Source organism: Euphorbia lathyris, chromosome 7, assembly GCF_963576675.1.
Source record: "Euphorbia lathyris chromosome 7, ddEupLath1.1, whole genome shotgun sequence".
NCBI lineage: Eukaryota > Viridiplantae > Streptophyta > Magnoliopsida > Malpighiales > Euphorbiaceae > Euphorbia > Euphorbia lathyris.
This window is the reverse complement of record NC_088916.1, coordinates 78,273,033-78,295,011: the sequence shown is the minus strand read 5'-3', so window position 1 is coordinate 78,295,011 and position 21,979 is coordinate 78,273,033. Positions and strand designations below refer to the sequence as shown.

General features: G+C 33.2%; 1 protein-coding gene across 1 annotated transcript; it reads right to left on the bottom strand.

Moving 5' to 3' along the window:
* Nucleotides 1–10,015: 10,015 nt before the first annotated feature.
* On the bottom strand, nucleotides 10,016–13,454 carry LOC136235920 (DNA repair RAD52-like protein 1, mitochondrial). Its single transcript, XM_066026004.1, has 4 exons — nucleotides 13,042–13,454; nucleotides 12,906–12,943; nucleotides 12,677–12,771; nucleotides 10,016–10,446 (listed from the first exon to the last, which is right to left on the bottom strand). Exons 1-4 carry the CDS (start codon nucleotides 13,326–13,328, stop codon nucleotides 10,303–10,305), a joined length of 564 nt encoding a protein of 187 aa, XP_065882076.1. The 5' UTR covers nucleotides 13,329–13,454; the 3' UTR covers nucleotides 10,016–10,302.
* Nucleotides 13,455–21,979: the final 8,525 nt, after the last annotated feature.

Below are 21,979 nucleotides of genomic sequence, written 5' to 3'. Positions count from 1 at the left end.
CGAAAGAGGAGCAAACCCTTCTAATCTCTTTAACTAAATTTTGGCTTCCTAAGCACAGAGACTTATTGTCAGAAATCATCTTGACAGCCTCCAGGTTGTCAGACTCCACAAGCACTCTTTTTAAACCCAGATTATTAGCGAGCCTAAGCCCAGAAAGAATCCCCCAGAGCTCTGCAATAAAAGAAGAGACCAAACCCAGTTTCTGAGCAAAACCAGACAACCAAGCACCCCCCAACATCTCTTAACACACCTCCAGCAGCTATTCTGCCGTTTTTAAGACAAGAACCATCAGTATTCAACTTAACCATCCCCTCTCCAGGTCTACTCCAGCCAATGAGATGAACAACAGTCCTCTGGATGGAGCTAGCTATATTGTCAACCTTGAAGCTTTCAATGATTGTATTAACTTTTTTAGTAAAGAAAGCAAGCATATTAGGATTAACAACAACACCTTCTCCAAAAACCTCCGCATTCCTCCAATTCCAAATCTGGTGGCAGACAACAGCAAAAAGGACCGCACCATGCTCCAGCTCAGCCAACAGATTCCCTCTAACCCCCTCACTAAACCAATCATGAACCGAATAGGTAAAGAAGGCAGAGTGAAACTGGACAGGGAGAACTTTCCTCCACACATCCTTACTCTTCGCGCAATCCCTAAGAACATGGCACAAAGTTTCCGCATGAGCTCTACATCTACTACAAGCATCAGAATCCACCAAATGACGTCTTTTCCTATCAACATTTGTAAGCAGCCTATTCTTCACACCAAGCCACAGGAAGCTCCTAATCCGGTAAGGAACTTTCAAGTCCCAAACAATCTTCCAAAGGTTCGAAGGAGGATCATCCAAACTTTGATTAAAGGCCTCAAAAGCAGATTTACAAGAATAAGCATCGTTGTTAGTAAACTTCCAACAATGAATATCCTCATCTTCCTCTTTACTACTAACTTTAACTCCTCGGATTCTTAGGAGAGTATCTAGATTGATGAAAGAATCAAATTTGGACCAATATAGATACTCTTTATTTTTTAGGTGTAGTGTAGTGTTATTTAATCTTTGTATATGTTTTTAATAAGGAAAAATATAAAAATAAACTTTGTGGTTAGACCGATTCATAAAGACAATTCATATCGTTTCAAAGTTTACAAAATAGGGATCTGTGTTTTGTGCAGTTTACAAATTCAATCATTCCATAAAACTATTATCCCAAAAAAAGGAGCGATTTGGATCAATTAAAAAGACTCACTTTATAAATTACCCAAAATACATGTCTGACTTTACAAATTAACTAAACTATAATTATTATTTGACTGAAAAATTGATTTATAATTCATTTAACTACAAATTTCACAAAGCACGGAGAAGAAGTTGTTTTAATATTGACGGACTTTTTAAAGTTATAAAGTCAAAAAATAATAATTTTTTTCCAAAATACCTCCCTCTTAACGGAGTTAAGGGTTTTATCGTAATTCTGCTAACGGTGCAAACCACAAAGTTTATTTTAGAGTAAAAAAAACTACAGATATCGAGCTACAAAAACGTGAAACTACGGAGATTTTTTAAAAAATTAACCCTAAATTATTTATCTTAATTATTAAACAAATGTCTTATTGGTTGTAGTACAACAGATCAGATTCTTCCGTGAAATGTATAATTTCTCTAAATCAAGTTATTTAGCGACTAACTTTCTCTCTCCTCTTGGTTCTGTTATTTTCCCTCATTTTGTTCGGTTCACTCTCCTTTTTCTTGTTTTGTATATAAAGACTTGAAGTAACCATAATAATCAGGGTCGGCTACCTACGTTAGGAGTGCGCGAGTCTAAAATCCAAGGCTTGAGGAAGTCCAAACAAATTATTAGGTCTATAAATTCATGGGGTAAACAAACATTATACCTATATTAATAACATTTAAGTTTTAAATGATCCAAATAATTGATATTTTAGACTCAAAGAGATCAAATTGATTTTTTGAATATAGATTGAGAGTTAATTAAAAAAAATTGTGAAATATCTTTTTTTTATTTTGGATAAATAAAGGTATTTGGTGAACGTAATAATATGTACCGTATAATTATTAATGAAATACTTTTTTGTTTATCATTTGTTGGAATATATTTTAACTTTTTACGTAATTTTTTTTTTATTAAATGAGCTTTTATCTCTTATTTCACATAGGGGGTCATAAATTGTCATGACCAATCCAGAAAATCATTAATGAGAAAAATATTATTCTATTCGATATTTTTTATATAAGTAGATGTGTGTATCGGTTCAAAACCGAACCGAACCGAAAAAATTGAATACGAAAATTATCAAAATAATTCACACCGATACTAAACCGAATAACATATAAAACCAAAATATAACCCAACTGAAATAATAGTGTATAATTTGATCAAGATAACAATAAATAATTATGAAAACAATTCAAATCAAAGCATAATCTAATAATTAGGCTCGTAGGTAGGCATATGCAAGGTCAACATTTGACAAGGACTCACATTAAGAGAGCCCTTTTTTCTGCTAAATGCTAAAAAAAAATTATCCGTGGGCTTTTTTTTTAACTTCCAATCGAAATTTCATTAAACAGTAGAATGTGCATCCTCAAATATAATGTTCGACAGTCAATATAGTGTTACAGTCAAAACGAAGTCGCTAGCATTGAAACGGGCTTGCCTTGCTACCAAATGGGTAGTGTTGGTCCCGTGTAATGTTATAGGATTAGTTCCAAGGGGGGGTTAGGAACTAATGTAACTTTTTCGTTTAATTATGCTGACTAAATTTAATCCTTTAAATAACTTTACTCAGTTTCAGATCAGCAAGGCTGAGCACGATGTAAGACAGCTTTAGTGAGAAGCTGACTAGAACTGTTTCACTTATGAGTTGGGAAATAACACTTGGGTCAGTTTCCAACTCAGCACTCTGATTACTCAGCGTCGGCTTTTACAGATTGTATACTGAGTAGTTTAAGCAAGCAACACGAACATATATATATATATATATATATATCAAGAGAATGGTTAGAGATTACTCAACAGACTTATCCTGGTTCGGCCTCACCGCCTACGTCCAGTCCCCAGAATCCCTCCGGGCTTTTTCAATCCACTACTGAGCTCTTTAAAGGTAGAGCACAAACCGTTTACAAAGCAATTGAGTATGCAAGAGTACCATCCTATATTCGTCTACTCAATCCTACTAAGCGTTATAACCGAACACTCGGATTTTCTCTACCGCTGAGTACTAAAACCGAGTACTCGGCTTCACTCTTCTAACCTTTACAGTTGATACAAGATTGTTCTCTCTAAATGACGAACACTTTAGATGAATACAAATTCACTATAGACTTTTACACAATGATTGGAATTGGGTGTAAGAAACTTGCTTTTTCTACTCAGACAGCTTCTCTTTTGGATCTTTTAACTTAGTGAAGATCTTGCTTGTCTTTTTTCTTTTTGTAATTCGGCAAAAGATCCAAGTGATGAACTTGTCCTTTTATAGCAAAATCTGAAGCTCCAATGATTTGAATTCGGACATATCCGTTGAATTCAAACGGTCTTCTTTCGTCATTGATAGGTCAGCATTCAGAATTTGCAGGCCAATCCTGTCGTCTGAATTTAGCAGGCGTCAGGCTTGCCGGTTTCGTCTTCTACCGTCAGGTTTCGTCTTCTAGCGCTAGGTTTGTCTTCTTGCCAAACACCAGTTGATCCATGCGTCTCGAAAAGGTCTCTTGGTGTAATTCTGAGGCTTCTGAATTGTTGCAGACCTGTGTCGGGCGTTTGTCTTTTAGTTAACGGATCATTGGCGCTGTCCTGTCGAACACTCAACTTGATTGTTCGGCATTGCCTTCAATCTTTTTCTTTATCTATGCTGAGTTACATTCTACTCAACTTCTTCGGCCGGCTTCGCCTTTAATCGCTATTCTGAAGAAGACTTTTCTTTTGTAATGCTGAGTTTGTATTTCACTCAGTTTCTGTGGCTTATGATGACTTCGTTCTGTCTTACTTTTAGTTCCTGTTCTCGTTAGTCAATATACTCAACATTGAACAAACACATTAGTACAATTAAACCAAAGCATTTAAATTTAATTGTCTTAATCATGAGATTAACTTAAATAATTTTGTCAAATCAAAATCTTGTGGAAAGGTGTTTCAACAGATAGCACCGTTCGCTAGGCGAGGAATAAATGAAACTTTAAAAGTAGGATAAACTGACAGAATATGCTTACAATCTTGGATAATTGACCCGAACTCAAAAAGATCAGTTTCAGAAGAGTAGATGGTGCCTATAACCGTTTTGGCGTCAGTTTCAAATTGCACCATCCTATAGTTTTGATGCGCGAGCCAGATCATGCTGGTGCGTAGGGCCAACGCTTCAAGTACTGCTGGCGCCTTAATTTCGTGTAGTAAGCTGCTGCTGCAAAAAAATCAGCGACCCTGTGGTGTCTCTTACCACCGCTCCAAGTCCGCTGTTTCCTTCCTCAGCATAAATCGTGATATCCGTGTTACACTTCAGGTATCCAGTCATCGTCGGTGTCCACTTCAAAGGTGTTGTGGCCGCCGTGTGTGTCTGAGTAGGTGGTGTAACTTAGAATGCCCGCGAGTCTTTGAAGCCTTCAAATACTTTGCGTCAGGTTTGTGCTACCGGCCACTAGTCACTTTCCCAGAGAACCCGATTTCTATGCTCCCATATTGCTTGTAGCCCGCAACAGATCCTCACCACGGTGTCCTGATTGGCACGTCCCAACTCCGCCATCTGCATTCAGCCAGGATCAGGGACCGTTATAGCCGCCTCACGCCATATTTCACCTTCAAAACAACAGCTAGTAAAAAGATGTAACTCTGTCTCATCCTCCTCCACGCGCACCGGGCACTCAAGTGGCACCGGTACCCTCTTTTGAGTGAGTTTGGCTCTAGTAGGTAGGCAACCCGCTACCACTCACCACACAAATAATTTCAGTTTCGGAGGCATAACAAGTTTCCATAATCTCTTCAAACCCCCACATCCCTCCTCACCTTCATCACTCTACATCCCTTTGTGGTATCCCGATTTAACACTATATCTCCCATCCTTCGACCAGTGCCACACCCAAATATCTCCTAAACGGTAAGATAATATCACAAATGGCCCCAACTTCTGGCTCACTAAAATAACCCTGCAACTTGTTCATATCCCAACCTCTCCTATTCTCAGTCAATAAGTCAGCGACCCTTAGATCTTCCAATCCAGGGACTTGATATGAATTAATACAGAAATTATTCAGACTAGGCACCCAGGGATCTTCCCACACTTTAATTGACTGACCATCCCCCACCTTATACCTAACTCCTAACTTCAGGATATTTACTCCCTTCCAAATACTCCTCCAAATCATACTAGGATTAGTGCCTAATTTGGAAGTCAATAGGTTTGCCCTGGGATAATATTTAGCTTTGAATATTCTACCTACCAAGGTATTTGGGTTATTCATCAGTTTCCATCCCTGCTTCCATTATCCGTGGTTAAATGTCAAAAAGGTAAGAACTTTTTTGAAATGCTTTATTTAAACTTGTTTACTTTTTTTTATATATATTTAGACCATGTTTGGTTCAACTGTTAACTAATAATTTTTACTGTTGCTGGTAGCTGTTTGCGGTTGCAGTAAACTATTTACTATCGTTATTAGCTGTTTGTTATTAGCGGTTTATTATTAGCGTTTGATAAAATTATATTGAACTATTGCTATTAATATATAAAATGTCTAATATGTGCATGTCAATCAATAAATTATAAAATTAAAAAAATATATTATACAAATTAATAAAAATAATCTAAATAAATTAAAATAAAATTTTATTGAGCGCAACAAAATATTGTCCTTTATATTATAAAATTAGAAATAATGTTAAATAGGAAACATGTTTTGTGGAAATAAGATTAATAATTTTGTCAATATCAAATAACTACAAACATTTGTTCATAAAAAATTCCAAAAAGAAGCTTTTCGTGAAAAACTATGAACCTCGGCTGTTTATATATAAAAAAACTAAAAGTTGTTGTTTCTTAAATCTAACCAAACACTATATTTTCTACGGTTTGAAGTAAAACGTTAAATGCTCCTTCGAAAAACGGAAACAAACACCCTTTACTCTTTGGCTTGTTAATACATTAGATTAGCTTTTGAAATGATCTAAATTGATAGGTTTATTTTATGGAATGCTAAATTAAAAAAAAATCTTAATATTTTAAAAAAATAAAACAAAAAATCTAATAGTAACTTTATTTTCTGATCAAATTAAAATTATGTAAAGGGTAAAAAAAAAAAAGTTTAAGACCAATTGGGAATGTTAAAGAATAGCTGTCCGCCTCAATCTGCACTGACACTCAAATTTTACACCTGCCCAATAAATTTGGTGAATGTTATAAAATTCGGACAGAACAGGCTGGTGCCGGGCAAATCGGGAACCGGCCATAAATTCGGTCCGAGCTAGATTGGTTCGTTGAATGCTCAAGATCTGGGGTTGGATCGGAAACCGGTGCAACCCTGGTTTTTTTTTTTTGAAGATTTAATAATAAAAAAATGGCAGGCTGTATAAATCTGTTTATTTTTAGTGAGTTGGTATAAAATTTAATTTCCTGATGGTATTTCGACTGTACTCTCCCTATGCGTGAGAGAGTTCGTAATAATTGGTAAAGAGTTGTAAAAGCTCTTCACTTATAAACAAGTGGACGGAGAAGCTTAATTTCCTTATATCATCTTCACAACCATTTCAAGTTGTTCATTTTGAGCATCAATTTCTCATTCATGGTCTCACGATATAGAATATGTTAACATATTTCAAGTTATTCTAAACTCAATTTATCCATTATATATTTAAGTCTCAAGTAGAAAAAAAAAACAAAATTTGTTTATAATTTATTTTGGATATATAATTTATAAAAATAATTTTAAATGAATTACATATATATATAATATATAAATATTATTTATTTATTTATTATATCATCTGATCCGATCAATCTGAGTCATTCAGTCCGACCAAATGACTTGTGGTCCCTTTATAAATCCGATTTGATGTCCGGTCCGGTTCTAAAAACATTGGTGACACGTGACGATTGGAATGGCCACGAAGAAATAAAAATGAATTACTAGTAAGTTATAATGATCAACATTGAAAGTTGGACAAACTTTGTTAAAAGAATTTATTGCCCCAGTTGTATATAGATTATACATTGAGAAAATCCGGATGGTCCTTGAGTTTTATCATTATTAACATTATACCCATTAAATTTTAAAACGATAATATAAAAATTACTCAACTTTGTATATTCTATTCTAAAAAGTCACCCATCTTAGTCACTTTAATGATAAGTCAGCCTACATTCAAGGACGGAGCCAGAGGATAGGAAGGGTCGGTGATCCTTCGGAAAACCCCAAAAGAAGGGTTTTCCTCTCTGGCTTCGCCAGTATTCGCAAGAGATGGGGATTTTTTTTTTTTGAATTAGAGCTTCACAAAATGACCACGTTTTGTGAAGCTGTAATTAAAAAAAATGGAAAGAGCATAAATGATCTTCCCATCCTTAAAAGAAAAATTAGACTTTCTTTTCTCCCTTTTCATTCCATTCCACATGGAAGAGAAAGAAAATGGGAGAAGGGAAAAGCTCCATTCTACACCTAATTAAAGCTTTAATTTCATCCCACACCCTATTAATCAAGCTCCATCTTTCAACTTTCATATAAGTTAAGTTTTACTTCTTCAATTATTTATTTCTAAGTTTTTTTATGATTTCTAATTTGAAGATTTCTAATTTAGAGTTTTTTTTAAAGGATTTCTAATTTAAGGTTTAATTTAAGGTTTTATAATTAAGAATTTCTAATTTGTTGTTTAGTTAAGGATTTCTTATTTTGAATTTCTAATTTTGGGATTTAGAATTTAGGATTTTCTAATTTAAAAACAATAAACATACTGAGGAAAAAAAAAACCAGAACAACTTTTGTATATAAACACATTTTCAGTAGGAATCAAATTTTTGAGTCGTCATACGAAAAAAAAAAAATTGTACACACAATAGAGCCTTCGAGGTTTGAGTCCTGATTTCGCTACTGCCTACATTGTAAAACTGATGAAAATGATGTTTTAAAGAACTTTAATTCTTTAACTTTTAATTTAAAAATTATCTAAATATTATTTGATCAAAAGAAAGAAAATTGTAAGTTTAAAAAATAAAAGATATAAAGTAAAACCTCTATAAATTAATAATGTTGGGACCATGAAATTTTATTAATTTATTGAGATATTAATTTATCGAGTATAAAATTAGTGATGGCCCAAATCGGGACCAGAAGAAATTATTATTTTAAAGAGGTTATTAATTCATCGAATATTAATTTATGAAGGTTTTACAAATAAATGTATTTCTAAATAACTTTAACTATTGGACTTTTCAATGTAAATTTTAAGATCGTTTACTTGCATAGAAGACTATAATATTAGAATGTGTGAAATTTGATGACTTTCTTATATTATGTTATTTAATGACTATGATGTTAGTAGAAGTAAAATTTAATGATCATAGATGTAATTTACCTTAGAAAATCAATTGACACCTATAGACATTATTGGACTGCGTCACAGGGGAAAGTCTGTCCACAAATAAAAATACCTTGTGTTTTTACTAAATGGTAAAAATTTTCTTTTTCAGAAAGTAATAAAATCAGATAACAAGAAAGGTAAATGGTTCTTATACCAGGCATACAAGATTAGCTGTCTCCAACTTGTTTGACCAAGAAAGCTATATTCTTTTCCTTTTTCTCTCTCTACAAAGATTAGCTGGCATTGAGGGAGGAGTACCAAATACAAATTGAGTTTCTAGCAATGTTGAACTAGAGGAATTTATAGTTGGGTCCTTGTTGAAATTCAACTAAATAAGTGCTCGTTTGTTTTACCTACTGTTTGCTGTTGTTGTTTACTGTTACAGTTTGTTGTTTGCTGTTACGGTTTGCTGTTGCTGTTTACTGTTACTGTTACGATTTGCTGCTTGCTGTTGGAAAAAGCTGTTTTTTCAAAAAGCAGAGATTCTCTGCTTTTGTAAAATGCTGCTTTTCGAGTGTAAAAGGCAAACAGGAGATTACTAACCAAACACTCAATGCTGCTTTTCAGATGTAAAAGGCAAACAGAAGGTCACTAACCAAACACCTAAAACTCTCCCTTTTGAAGTGAAAAGGCAAAAAGGAGTATGAAAATGAGCAACCAAACACCCCCTAAGTCGAGTTCATCCGACCGGAAGACGTAATAAATGAATAGTATATATATTTAATTTAAAATTATAAACTAGGTATAAATCACTTAAAATTAGATTTTTTTAACTGGAACCTAATACGCTCTATACTGACTGATTATAACAATTTTCAAAATATTTCAAAGTTAAGCTTTTTATCATTTTTGTTATTTAAGTAGAAAGAAATAATTCAATGAATTATGAAAGTGACTAGACTTAAGACCCAAAGTTTTTCAAAATAATGGTTTTTATTTTTTTTGGTAGGAAAAAGTTTAGGTAAGGGTAGGTCTACGTCTACCCACTCCCAAGGTCAGGGCAAACCACAGACCTCGATGAGGATTTACAGTGGAATTTACAAATCACCTACCAATAAGGGCTAAATTTTGACGGAGTGGGGAATCAAACCTCAAACCTGTCAAGCAGAGGTTCAAAATAATGGTTTTTATTTTACTTTTTACTCTCTTTTTTAATATTTTTTTATAAAATAAAATAGAAAACCAGAGCCAACCCAGATCTCAGTTGGACCTCCAGATGTTGGGTTGATCCCGATTCTTACCGAATTGCTGAAGATTAATAAACCTAGCATGGTCTTAGCATGACCCAGACCGAAGACCTTGCTGATTCCCGACCCGACTGGTCAGACAGGCCAGTCCGGTCCGGATCTGACAACATTTTCAAGGGTTCCGAGAACAAATATTGGACCGGGAAGAAAAGGGGATAAAAGTAAAGTCTAAGCGGATATGGCACGAAAAGGAAATCCGATTTCGAAATCCCACATCTCTTTTCTAAGGAAATTAAAAGACCTCTACATGACATTACAGCCCAGCCCTGGTCTCATTTCTAACATGAATTACAAACTATTCCAAGCTTTAACATCAATTACAATACAAACTATTCCAACTACAAGTTAAGATTTGCTAGGCTAGGATTATCCTATGTAGAATACTACAACTTCAGGCCTTTAACATGATTTACATCCATCCCCCCCCCCCCCCCCCCCCCCAAAAAAAAAGGCAAAAGAAGCTCCGAAACAAACCTCGTACCTTTTGCTACATCATATCTTCATGATACAGATGAAGTCCGAGTCCAAAGCGTGCACAAGCGCGACGAAATGCCATTGCTTCTGCCTTTTGTACAGGATCTCCATAACCCACATCATCTGTTGAAGCAGTCCCAATTGATTCTCTGTATATCTAGCTCAATCATTTAATGGCGGAAACGAGGAATTAGTTAATGATAGATTGATCGGTAATGGATAATGGGAACGTTATTTCTAAAACATAGCCTCATCTAAATTACAAACCATGCAGATAGCAGCAGTACACCACATTGAACCTATATCAATCCCATGGAAGCTAAACCACAGTTACCAATATAAATAACAAGGTTCAGCAACAAGACACCAATGTGTTTTTCATCATACCACAAAGAACATGATTTATATAAAATGGAGAAGCATTTTTTAACATTATGTCAAAACCTCCCATTTCCATACTTCAATAGAAATAAAAAGCCAATTCATAAATAGCCATATGATGTAAAATTGAACAGAGGAACGCAGCTGAGATAGAACTTTAGAAACTATATTTTATTGAATAATTAGCAAGAATCAATCAGGGGTTGCATTATATAGGCATCAAATATTTATTTACTATTGAGATAAGAGTTGCAGCCCGGTGCACTATGCGTTCCCGGTAAGCAAGGGTCCGGGAGGGGTCCCACCACAAGGGTGTATTGGGGGCAAGCCTTCCCCTGCCAATTTTTGGCAAGAGGCCGCTCCTAAGACTCGAACCCGTGACTTCGCGCCAATAAATCTTTTAGAGAGAATAATATTCCCTAAAAAGCTCCTAGCAGATTGGCTGGTTCTAATGGATCATAGAAGTTCTAGATATGAAAAATCATATGCCCTATATTATGTCTTTTACAACGCTGACTATGAGAAATCCCAGTGAGAGGAGGAAACAGTTCCCCTTCATAGTTCTTAACAACTTAATCACAGATTTCACCCTGTTGATGTAGGAAATGGCAAAAACACAAAATTCAGTATCTTATGTTTTCCTCCATTGGAGTTTCTAGTTCTAATTTGTGTGGATTTCATGGATTTTTCTCTGACATTAGGGTTGTAAATGAGCCGAGCCGAGCCACTCATAAGCAGCTCGATAAAAGCTCGATCGTGTTCGGCTTGCTTTATAAACGTTCCGAGCTTGAGCACCGCAAAACTCGCGAGCAGTCTCGGTTATAGATTCGTGAACAAGCTCGATTATAATATTCATGAACACGATCGTGAGCAAGCTTGGTTTGATTATTTTTTAATAACAGTATTTCTATAAAGGGGGAAATGTAAAACAATGTAGTTTTGTGTAAACTTTAGTTTTGTAGGTTTCAAAACTATACATTTGTGTTAAAGAAATTTTAAATAAACATAGTTAATGAGCTATTCGCGAGCGAAGTTCATGAACACAATTAATGAGCTGCTCGCGAGCAAAGCTCGTGAACAAGCTCGCGAGCAGCTCACAAACAAGATGTTGAGTTTGAGCTTGATCTCATCAATTTTCTGACAAGTCGAGCATGAGAAGGCCAAAGCTCGGCTTGATTACAGACCTATCTGACATCAACAATATGGGTAACCGTAAATCCAGTAATACGATAATAAAACAGAAAGACTCAAATAACTAAAGCTACCAAGCCAGGCTAAAAAGTCAAGACTGTTCTGAGGCAAACAATAAAAAATTTCACAATAAAGATCATAATTTTCCCAAGAAACCAAAAATATTTTCACTTAATTTGGAATCAAGGATGCATACATGAATGATCTAGGAAGTAGGCTGCAACCAAAAAATTTAGGTCTTACAATATATAACATGCTTCTTCTAGCCAATTAGCTCAGTTTAGATTTTCTTAAAGTGCCCTTTGAAAGTCTATGAAAGTAAAGGAAATATTCTGAAAGGTAATACGGCTTCGAACAAAATATCAAACAAATAAAACCTAACTACAGAGAAAAATTAATGTCTCGTGCCATGTATATTTCCAGCCAGAAATTTGTCATTTGGCATTCGTCATATTAATCAACCCAGAGAGACATTGTCACAAAAAGAGTTGTTGTTGCATATTGCAGTAAAATGATTATATGATCCTCATAAAGTCATGAACCAAAACAACCCAACTTTCTAAGTTGCAGAAAATGAGTAAAATAATCCTATATTGTATACATAGCCAGCCAAAATTGAATCAACTTTCAAGAGACAAATGAAAGTAACCGATCTTCTTTGAGATGCAAAATTCACCATCACAACCACACATAGCAAGAACCATAGAAATCGTTTACCCAATCATAGAAATTGGAAATGAGAAGCTATAGCTCAGGTCTAAGAAACATGGCTAAATTATTAGTACAGAGAAACAAGCATAGAGTGAGTAAGATACCTCAGCATCTGTCCCATATAGTGTCACACGATAAACAACAGACACAGACTTGCCATCAGCCGAATAAATTATGTTTCGAACCTCACCGGACCATTCTGCAATACATGTACAAAGCAATACATCATATAACTTATAAGCATACAGGATTGAGCTCGAAAACTACAAGTAATTGCACAAAATGACTGTCTATGTGCAAGTTCAATCACTTGGAAACTGACTACTAGCATACCCGGAGCATGTAAATTCATTATTCTGTTCACTAGATGCCTGCAATGGATCGAGAATCAGTTAGTCTTAAACCTAATTTTCGAATCCTAATCTAACAATTGTTCGATTATTGCAGTTAAAAGGGAGGGAGATAGTACCAAGGGATGTATTTGATAGAGAAGCCGTCCTCAAGGCGTTGCTTGACGAGTGAATCAGGAACTTTCTTGTTAAGTACTTTGAGGATTTCGGACAGTGGCCTGCTGATTCCTGAAGTTGGGACTTCGCCGCTTTCTAACTCAGTTTCTCCTAAAGCAAAAGACGATGACGATGACGACGTCGAATGATACACTTGTCTCGAAAGAAGCCAAGGTGATTGCGTCGGTTTCCATGGGGACTGATGAGACACTAATCTTTCTGTAAATAATTTCAGTTTCATGGTCGACATTTTGCGGTATACAACTGTGAGAGTTGGAAAATGGAAGACCTCTAGTCTTGTCCGGCTTCACTTCAGGCAGAGGGCAGGGCGGAGGAGAGTAACAGTGCATAAACCTTTTTTAGGGTTAAACCCCAATCATTTTAACGTAAACTAGTTTTTAGGGTTAAACCCCAATCATTATAAATATTAATAAAAATACAATCTAATAATTACAATTAATGACATATAAATTAAATATTATTATTTGATTTTCATATTTACTTTAAATAATATTTTTATAGATAAATATAATAATAAAATAAAAACTAATATATTATATATTATATTATATTTTTTATCAATAAAAAAGGAGGAAGTGACACCTCAGTTCCATCGTTACTGTTTTATATTATATATAGATATAGATGTTTTATATTATATATAGATATGTAGAGAATTAAAGAGATTTTAGGGATTAATTTAAATTCTGTAGTACTCTTAGATATATGGGATAAAATAAGATAAATATACATAATAAAATTAAAATTAATATATTAAATTTTTTATCACTAAAAAAGGAGGAAGTGACACCTCAGTTCCATCGTTATTGTTTTATATTATATATAGAAGATGTAGAGAATTAGAGAGATTTTAGGGATTAATTTAAATTCTGTAGAACTCTTAGATATAGTACGGATACAATAATCTTTTTATAGATAAATATATATAATAAAATTAAAATTAATATATTAAATTTTTTATCACTAAAAAAGGAGGAAGTGACACCTCAGTTCCATCGTTACTGTTTTATATTATATATAGATATAGATGTGTAGAGAATTAGAGAGATTTTAAGGATTAATTTAAATTCTGTAGAACTCTTAGATATAGTACGGATACAATAATCTTTTTATAGATAAATATATATAATAAAATTAAAATTAGTATATTAAATTTTTTATCACTAAAAAAGGAGAAAGTGACACCTCAGTTCCATCGTTACTGTTTTATATTATATATAGATATAGATGTGTAGAGAATTAGAGAGATTTTAGGGATTAATTTAAATTCTGTAGAACTCTTAGATATAGTACGGATACAATAATCTTTTTATAGATAAATATATATAATAAAATTAAAATTAATATATTAAATTTTTTATCAGTAAAAAAGGAGGAAGTAACACCTCAGTTCCATCGTTACTATTTTATATTATATATAGATATGTAGAGAATTAAAGAGATTTTAGGGATTAATTTAAATTCTGTAGTACTCTTAGATATATGGGATAAAATAATCTTTTTATAGATAAATATACATAATAAAATTAAAATTAATATATTAAATTTTTTATCACTAAAAAATGAGGAAGTAACACCTCAGTTCCATCGTTACTGTTTTATATTATATATAGATATAGATGTGTAGAGAATTAGAGAGATTTTAGGGATTAATTTAAATTCTGTAGAACTCTTAGATATAGTACGGATACAATAATCTTTTTATAGATAAATATATATAATAAAATTAAAATTAATATATTAAATTTTTTATCACTAAAAAAGGAGGAAGTGACACCTATATTTTAGAATTACATATTAATGTTCGATTAGGATTTAATTTCTCATTTAACCCAAAAAAAAAGAGATTCCAAACTAAGGCTCCGTTCTTTATCGCTGAAAAGAACTGAACTGAACTGAACTGAATTTAACTGAATACTACTGAATACTGAACTTAACTGAATGCTACCCAATTTAACCGAACTTAACAATAATGATGATATTAGACTTTAAAATAATTTTCATGATAATATTGGACATTAATGAACTTATAATAATAATAATGGTTCTAATAAATTTAATAATATCAATAATAAATAAATATATTATTAAAGATAAAACTAAATTGAATATCAAATAAAAGCCCGAGATGATAAAATCTTGGCTCGATAAAAGCCTATGAAATTAAATAAAAATAAGTCTAATTTAAGTTAAAAATACAAATTACATACAAACACAAATTTATATATAATTTAAAGCCTATGAAATTAAATACAAATCTTCATATGAATACAAACTCTTAACTTTTTATTTTAATTAAGGGTTAAAGTGCAAAAATAACGTTTTGGGTCAGAAGTAATTTTACCTCTAACGACTAAAATGGTGGAATTTTATCCCTAACATTGATAAATTGGATAAATTTGAGAAATAATTCATAATATGGATGCAATTCCTAATTTTTAAATACGGATGCATACTTTAATTTTATTTTTTTTATTAAACCATATATACTTTAATAAACTATCATTTCTTGACTTTTATCTAATTTATAGACAATGATAAACTATAAATAATAATAAAAAAAATAATGATAAAAAAAATTTTGAAGAGAAATAATGATAAATTATAGATAAATAATAATAATAATAATAAATTATATATAAATAATTATAATATAATAAATAATGATAAATTACTGAATACTGAAACTGAATGCTGAAACTGGATGCGGAAACTGAATGCTGAAACTGAATGCTGAACTGAATTGAATTGAATTGAATTGAATTGAACTGAACTGAATTGAATTGAATTGAACTGAACTGAACTGAATTGATTGTTACTGAAATTAAGTGATAAAGAACAGTATTCAGCTTCACAACCCCCTCTCTCGGCCTGCTCCAGCTCACGAGGTGGACATCACTACTCGGGGAAGATCTGGCAAGGGACTCACCTTTGAAACTATCAATAATAGAGGAGAGTTTCTTCAAAAAGAACTCAGCTAAGTTAGGCAAAAGCACAACTTTATTATCAAAAATCTCCTCGTTCCTCCATTTCCACACTTGATGACAAATAATGGCAAAGAAAATGTCCTCATGCTCCATATAAGACAATAACTTTCCCCTAATACCATCTGAGAACCAGTCGTTCACAGAATGGGACATGAAGAAAGAGAAAGTATGATAAGGGAGAATTTTCTTCCAAACCTCTTCACTCTTAGGGAAATCCCTAAGAGCGTGGCACAACGATTCAACATGGCCTCTACATCTACCGCAAGCTCCAGAGGTCGCCAAATGCCTTCTGTATCTATCTGAGTTAGAGACCAAATGATCTTCCAAATATCCAAGGGATTATCCCCAATCTAGGGGGGGGAGTGCACACATCCACTAAAGGTTTATCCCCAATCCAGGTATCAAACCAGAAGCTTATGGACTTACCATTACCCACATCCAAACTAACCCCCGAGCAAAACTCAGCAAAAACGGCGCTAAGCCCTTTCCAGAGGAAGCTTATGGACTTACCATTAATATTTAATTATTATAATTTTATTTATTCTTTTTTCTTAAAATAAATATTATAATTTTTGTTTATATATGTAACTGCTTACCAATTGGGACGATATTGCTTAGATTCAATGTTTCTTTTGTTTGAAATAGGTCAAAGATAAGTTTCCATATTTTACATCATATGACTTATGATGGTTATCCGCTTAGTTTATTTTTTATTCAAAACTATATGTCATTTAGGAAAATTAAAAAAAATTTATTTTTATTATTTTTTATATTCATAAAAAATGTTATGACTATAAATTCACATATTATTTTTAAAAATAAATAAGCAGAAAACTATATTTTACGGCATCTAATTAAAACGAGGACTCCATTACAAAGTATACCTATTTTATATTACAACCATGAGTACTCATGTATAGATAAATTCTCCACTCTCTTGCTCATTTTATTGCAACAAATAAATTTTATATTTAAAAAATGTGAAAATTGAAAAATAAAAAATTGGCCATTTGAAATGAGGTGTTATATCTTAAATAAATTTGTTATAATTTCCATACATAATTAATTTACGGATAAGTTCTAAATTTGATCCTAATATTTTTTCACAAAGTACATATGTACACTAAATATATAAAATAATAAAATTTTATGCATAACATTTTTAAGTAAACTCAATTTCATCCATACTAATAGAAATATTTATTTGATTAAAGATTGGTTAGCGAGGAAGGGTAAGCGGCGAACACATACTAATAGAAAATTTGAAACTCAGATAAGATGTAAAAATAGCCTCAACATTGATAGGTATGTGCAATTTTACCTCTAACATCTAAAATTGTGCAACTGTGCCTCTAAGATTGACAATTAAGAGCAATATTACTCCTAACGTTGACAAGTTCGTTCAATTTGAAAATAATTCCTTAAATTATCTTCTATGTCAGAAATCATGCCATCTCCACTGCACGTGTTCGTAATTTGTTAACTCATGAGTAACAAATCACAATCATATGTATACACATGGAAAAAAAATACAGTGTTTAGAAGATGTTAAAAACAAAATCTAAATATTTTATTAAATTTAAAAGGGCTAATTTCATATAAATGCTTGTATAACGCAATGATTATTTGTCCAACTAATATATTGACTTGGAATGAAAGGTGTTACTCGTCGAGTAATATCAATATGCAGTGATAACTTGTTACCTGATCTTGGTCACGTGTATAAATCAATAATCATATAATTTCAAGTGAATTTTATTTTACTTGGTATATAAGTGAGTCACACAAATTAGTTTTAACAAGTTAAATTTGTTGTTGTCAAAACCTAACCGCGTTGATCTGAACCACGTATGGATGGTAATATTGCTTTTTGGGTATAATGAACTGTTCTCTTCAGTTTGCAACTAACCAGGGCTTAGATCATCTCCAACACATTTCATCAAATTTACTGCATCAAACCATGTTTTTATCATTTTCTCTCTCTGTTTTGATATTGCTACAATGTTTTTACTCCAACCCATTTTATCATTATTAGAGTTAAAGTAATAATATCATACAAATGTGCCTTGCTTTACCTATTTGTGTAGGGAACATAGTGTCTTGTTGCTCTTTGAGATGATATGTTCATAGTTGCAAATGTTAAGTCGATCCTTTTGTTTTAGCTGTAATTCTTACATAGAGTGTTTCCGCAGAATTTGTCAGCTCTGATGGAAGAAGACGCTAGTATTATCCCAAGTAATGAAATGCAAAATGGTGGTTCTATGCAAGCCCAATCCGTCATATACAATTCTAAGGTTTTCAGTTTGCATAACATCTTTACATTTTGTTGTGATGTGGACGTAAATCAAAAGCAATTCTTCTGTTATTTATATTTTATTTTTATGGAGCTGACATTTGTAAAAAAAAAAGCAGAAATTTCACATTGCAATTTGTATTTAAGTACTGTGGTGGCAATGTCTAGATTTGTCATTCGTATACACTGTCTCCTTCGATGTTTTAGTTAATTTAATTAGACAAGATATTTCAGTAAAGTTTTTGCTGATATAAACCGAAAACTATTTTGTTAGGAAACTGTTGTAGCTAGTCCAAATCAGAGTAAATTTATTTAGAAATTGTTATTTTCAGAAGGCCTAATACACAAATAACCCCCTGAACTTGTCCAAATGTTGCAACTGCCCCCCTCAACTTTCAATTGTAACAACTTACCCCTTAAACTTGTCCAATTGTAAAACATAACCCCAAATTGGGAATTTTTTTACCCTGTATTTGAAGCAACCGTAAAAAAGTTTTCTCGGATTCGTATCACGCCAAAAATCTGATTATCATACTCCACGAGCGTTGCAGATTTTGTATTTCATGTGTTTCTTCAATTACAGTCCATGTCAGCAATTTAGGGTTGTGTTTTACAATTGGACAAGTTTAAGGGGTAAGTTGTTACAATTGGACAAGTTTGAGGGGTAAGTTGTTACAATTGAAAGTTGGAGGGGGCAATTGCAATATTTGGACAAGTTCAGGGGGTTATTTGTGTATTAGGCCTTTTCAGAATTATCATTTATTTAGGAAGTCTTAGTATTAGTAGAAATAGGAGTTTATTTTCAGAACTATTATTTAGGAAGTTCTAATTCTAATAGGATAGTAGTTTATTTTTAATTTTTATTTAGGAAGTGTTAAATCTAATAGAATAGGAATCCTAGTTTAAGTCTGCTTTTTGTACTATTATAGAAAGGAACCATTTTATCATTGGTAAAGTACTATTTGAAAAACAAATTCAGAGGTCAGGAGTTCTCATCATAGAGATCTGGGTTTCTCTCTAAGGCAAAGACAGTTTGAATCAAGTAATCTGGAAAAAAAGTTTGAAGCCTTTTTGAGCTTCATACTGCAAAGACAGGCCAAAGGTGGAGGCCATGGTACTCCAACTAGAAACAATTGAGGCAATCTAGCACAACAAGGAAGGAGACAGGGGGGTGGAAAGTAGAATACGACCGCAGGAGGAGGTCTGCTTCCAAAATTCTAGAAACTGGATGTCCTAAGTTTGATGGGTCGTATGATCCCTTGAGCTGGTTGGTTGCATATGTGTGAGCATTTTTGTAAGCATCAACACACTGTTGAAAGGCACAATAGTGGTCAAAGTAGAGTTGCATAAATCTGCTGAAGTATGACTGTCATAAGTCTGCTGAATTACCAAGGCTATATGAAAAAAGAGAAATTATCAAGATGGTACTGCTGGCCAGCAGTGGAAGGACCGTTTAGAGAAACGAAAGACCAAGGGGATTTGTTATAATTATGACTATGTTGAAGTAGCTCCAGTTATCATATTTGTGCATGAGATCACACTCATTTTTGTAGGGGAAGGCAATGTTAAAATTGTTGTAGCTAGTCTATATCATAATAAATCGTTATTTTGATTAGGTTTAGGACTTACTAGTTTCATAATTGTTATTTATTTAGGAAGTCTTAGTCGTTGAGGAGTAGGAATTTATTATCAGAATTATTATTTAGGAAGTTTTAATTCTAATAGGGGTATGATTTTATTTTCAGAATTTTTATTTAGGAAGTTTGAATTATAATATGAGCAGGAGTCCTAGTTCAAGTCTGTTTTTTGTACTCTTATAAGTTATAACAGGGAAGTGTTTATCATTAATAAAGTAAGAATCATTTGAAAAACAAATTCGGAGGTCAGGAAATTAATTCTCATTATAGGTAAGCTAGGTCGAAAAAGAAAAGAAGATTTACTTCATGATTTCATAGCTAGTCAAGGAACTGTAACTAAATCCAAAGCTCAGAACTTGTAGTGTGAGCAGTTTTTTTTTATCTCAACTTCGAGTCAGTGTTTCCAAATAGAAGGATTTACTTTTAGATGCTAGGATTGTTTGGAGATTTTATCTGTATAATCATTTGTGATGCATAATATCTATTTTTCCATTTTCATTTTTTGCTACTGACAATTTTCCTTTCAGTTATTCTTGGTAATTATCACTCCGCAAGACCTCCTAGTGGTGAAAGTGAAAGCCATTCCTCCAATCAGAGTGAGGCAGAAACAGTAAAGCAGATTCGGCAGCATGAAACTTCTGCTGGAGGCATTCTGTGTCAGCTGACAACGCGCCATGGTACTCATGCACCTCAACTCGCATTCACTAAGGATGTGCTTGGTATTGTTGCTACTCTGGGCAAGGTGGATGATGATAATCTTAGCAGGTTAGTGTGAAATTGCATTTTATCTGCTATTGATATTTACTATCTATCTAACATGTAGATTCTTCCTCTTCTATGAAATAAGTCTTATGATTAGTTTCCTTACTAATACATCATACTCTTCCTGGTTCTAATGTAGTCAGTTAATTTATGTACTCCACAATTCCAAGAGCTCTTATTATTTTCAATAAGTGAAATGCCTCCATTACTGCCACACTGATCTTTGCTTTAAAGAGCTGCATGATAATGCAGTTGTTGTTAGTTATCTGCACTGTTTTCAATATACTTTTACTTATTCTTTCTTATTGCAGGCTTCTTTCAGAGTACTTAGGAGTAGAGACAATGCTAGGAATTGTTTGCAAGACTTACGAAGGTGTTAAAGCTTTTAAAACTTATGACAAGGAAGGCCATATAAATAGTGATTCTGGAATTAGAGGCTTTGGTACTACTATCGGACAGACTCTGGATGGTCGATTTCTTGTCATTTGTCTCGAAAATTTAAGGCATGTATCTCTTTCTTTTCTTTATTGTTGTTTGGAATTCAGCTCTTGAATTACAAACTATTTTTCCCTTGTAGACCTTACTGTGGTGAATTTGTGGATGATGACCATCAAAGAAGGCTTGATCTTCTACGGCCAAAATTGCCTAATGGCGAGTGCCCACCTGGATTTATTGGTTTCGCTGTTAACATGATCCATGTGGATTACATGAATTTGTTGTATGTATCTGATGCCTATGGCCTCAGAGAGACTCTATTTTACAGCCTCTTTTCTCGCCTGCAAGTTTACAAAAGTAGGGAGGAGATGCTACTTGCTCTTCCACTTATAAGTGATGGAGCAATTTCACTAGATGGAGGGATTATTAAGCCTAATGGTTTCTTTTCCTTGGGGAATTGGTAAGTATTTTGCTTTCATTATTGACATGAAATTGTCTTCCAATCTGATCTAATGGTGAATTTCATTGGTTTACATCATCTCCTTTTGTGGTATTTCGGAATTTGCTTTCTGAATGTAGGTAGTTTAAATGCACTAAGAAAGAAATGTCTTTCTGAATCGTGATAGATTGTAGAATTATGTATGTGCTATAATTCGATTATAATATATAGGCCACCTATAGGGTTCATAGCATTAGCCTCTGACCTTCCAAATTCAACTCATGATATTTGGTGCATGGATTTTTCTTCGCCCAATTTTTGTACCAC

Bases quoted from the DNA above. Each gene is read 5' to 3' on its own strand.
- LOC136235920 (XM_066026004.1), bottom strand. From the start codon at position 13,328: ATGTCGACCATGAAACTGAAATTATTTACAGAAAGATTAGTGTCTCAT. The intron at 12,944-13,041 runs GTACTATCTCCC...GATCCATTGCAG, and splicing joins TCTATCAAATACATCCCTTG to GCATCTAGTGAACAGAATAA. The intron at 12,772-12,905 runs GTATGCTAGTAG...CATGTATTGCAG, and splicing joins AATGAATTTACATGCTCCGG to AATGGTCCGGTGAGGTTCGA.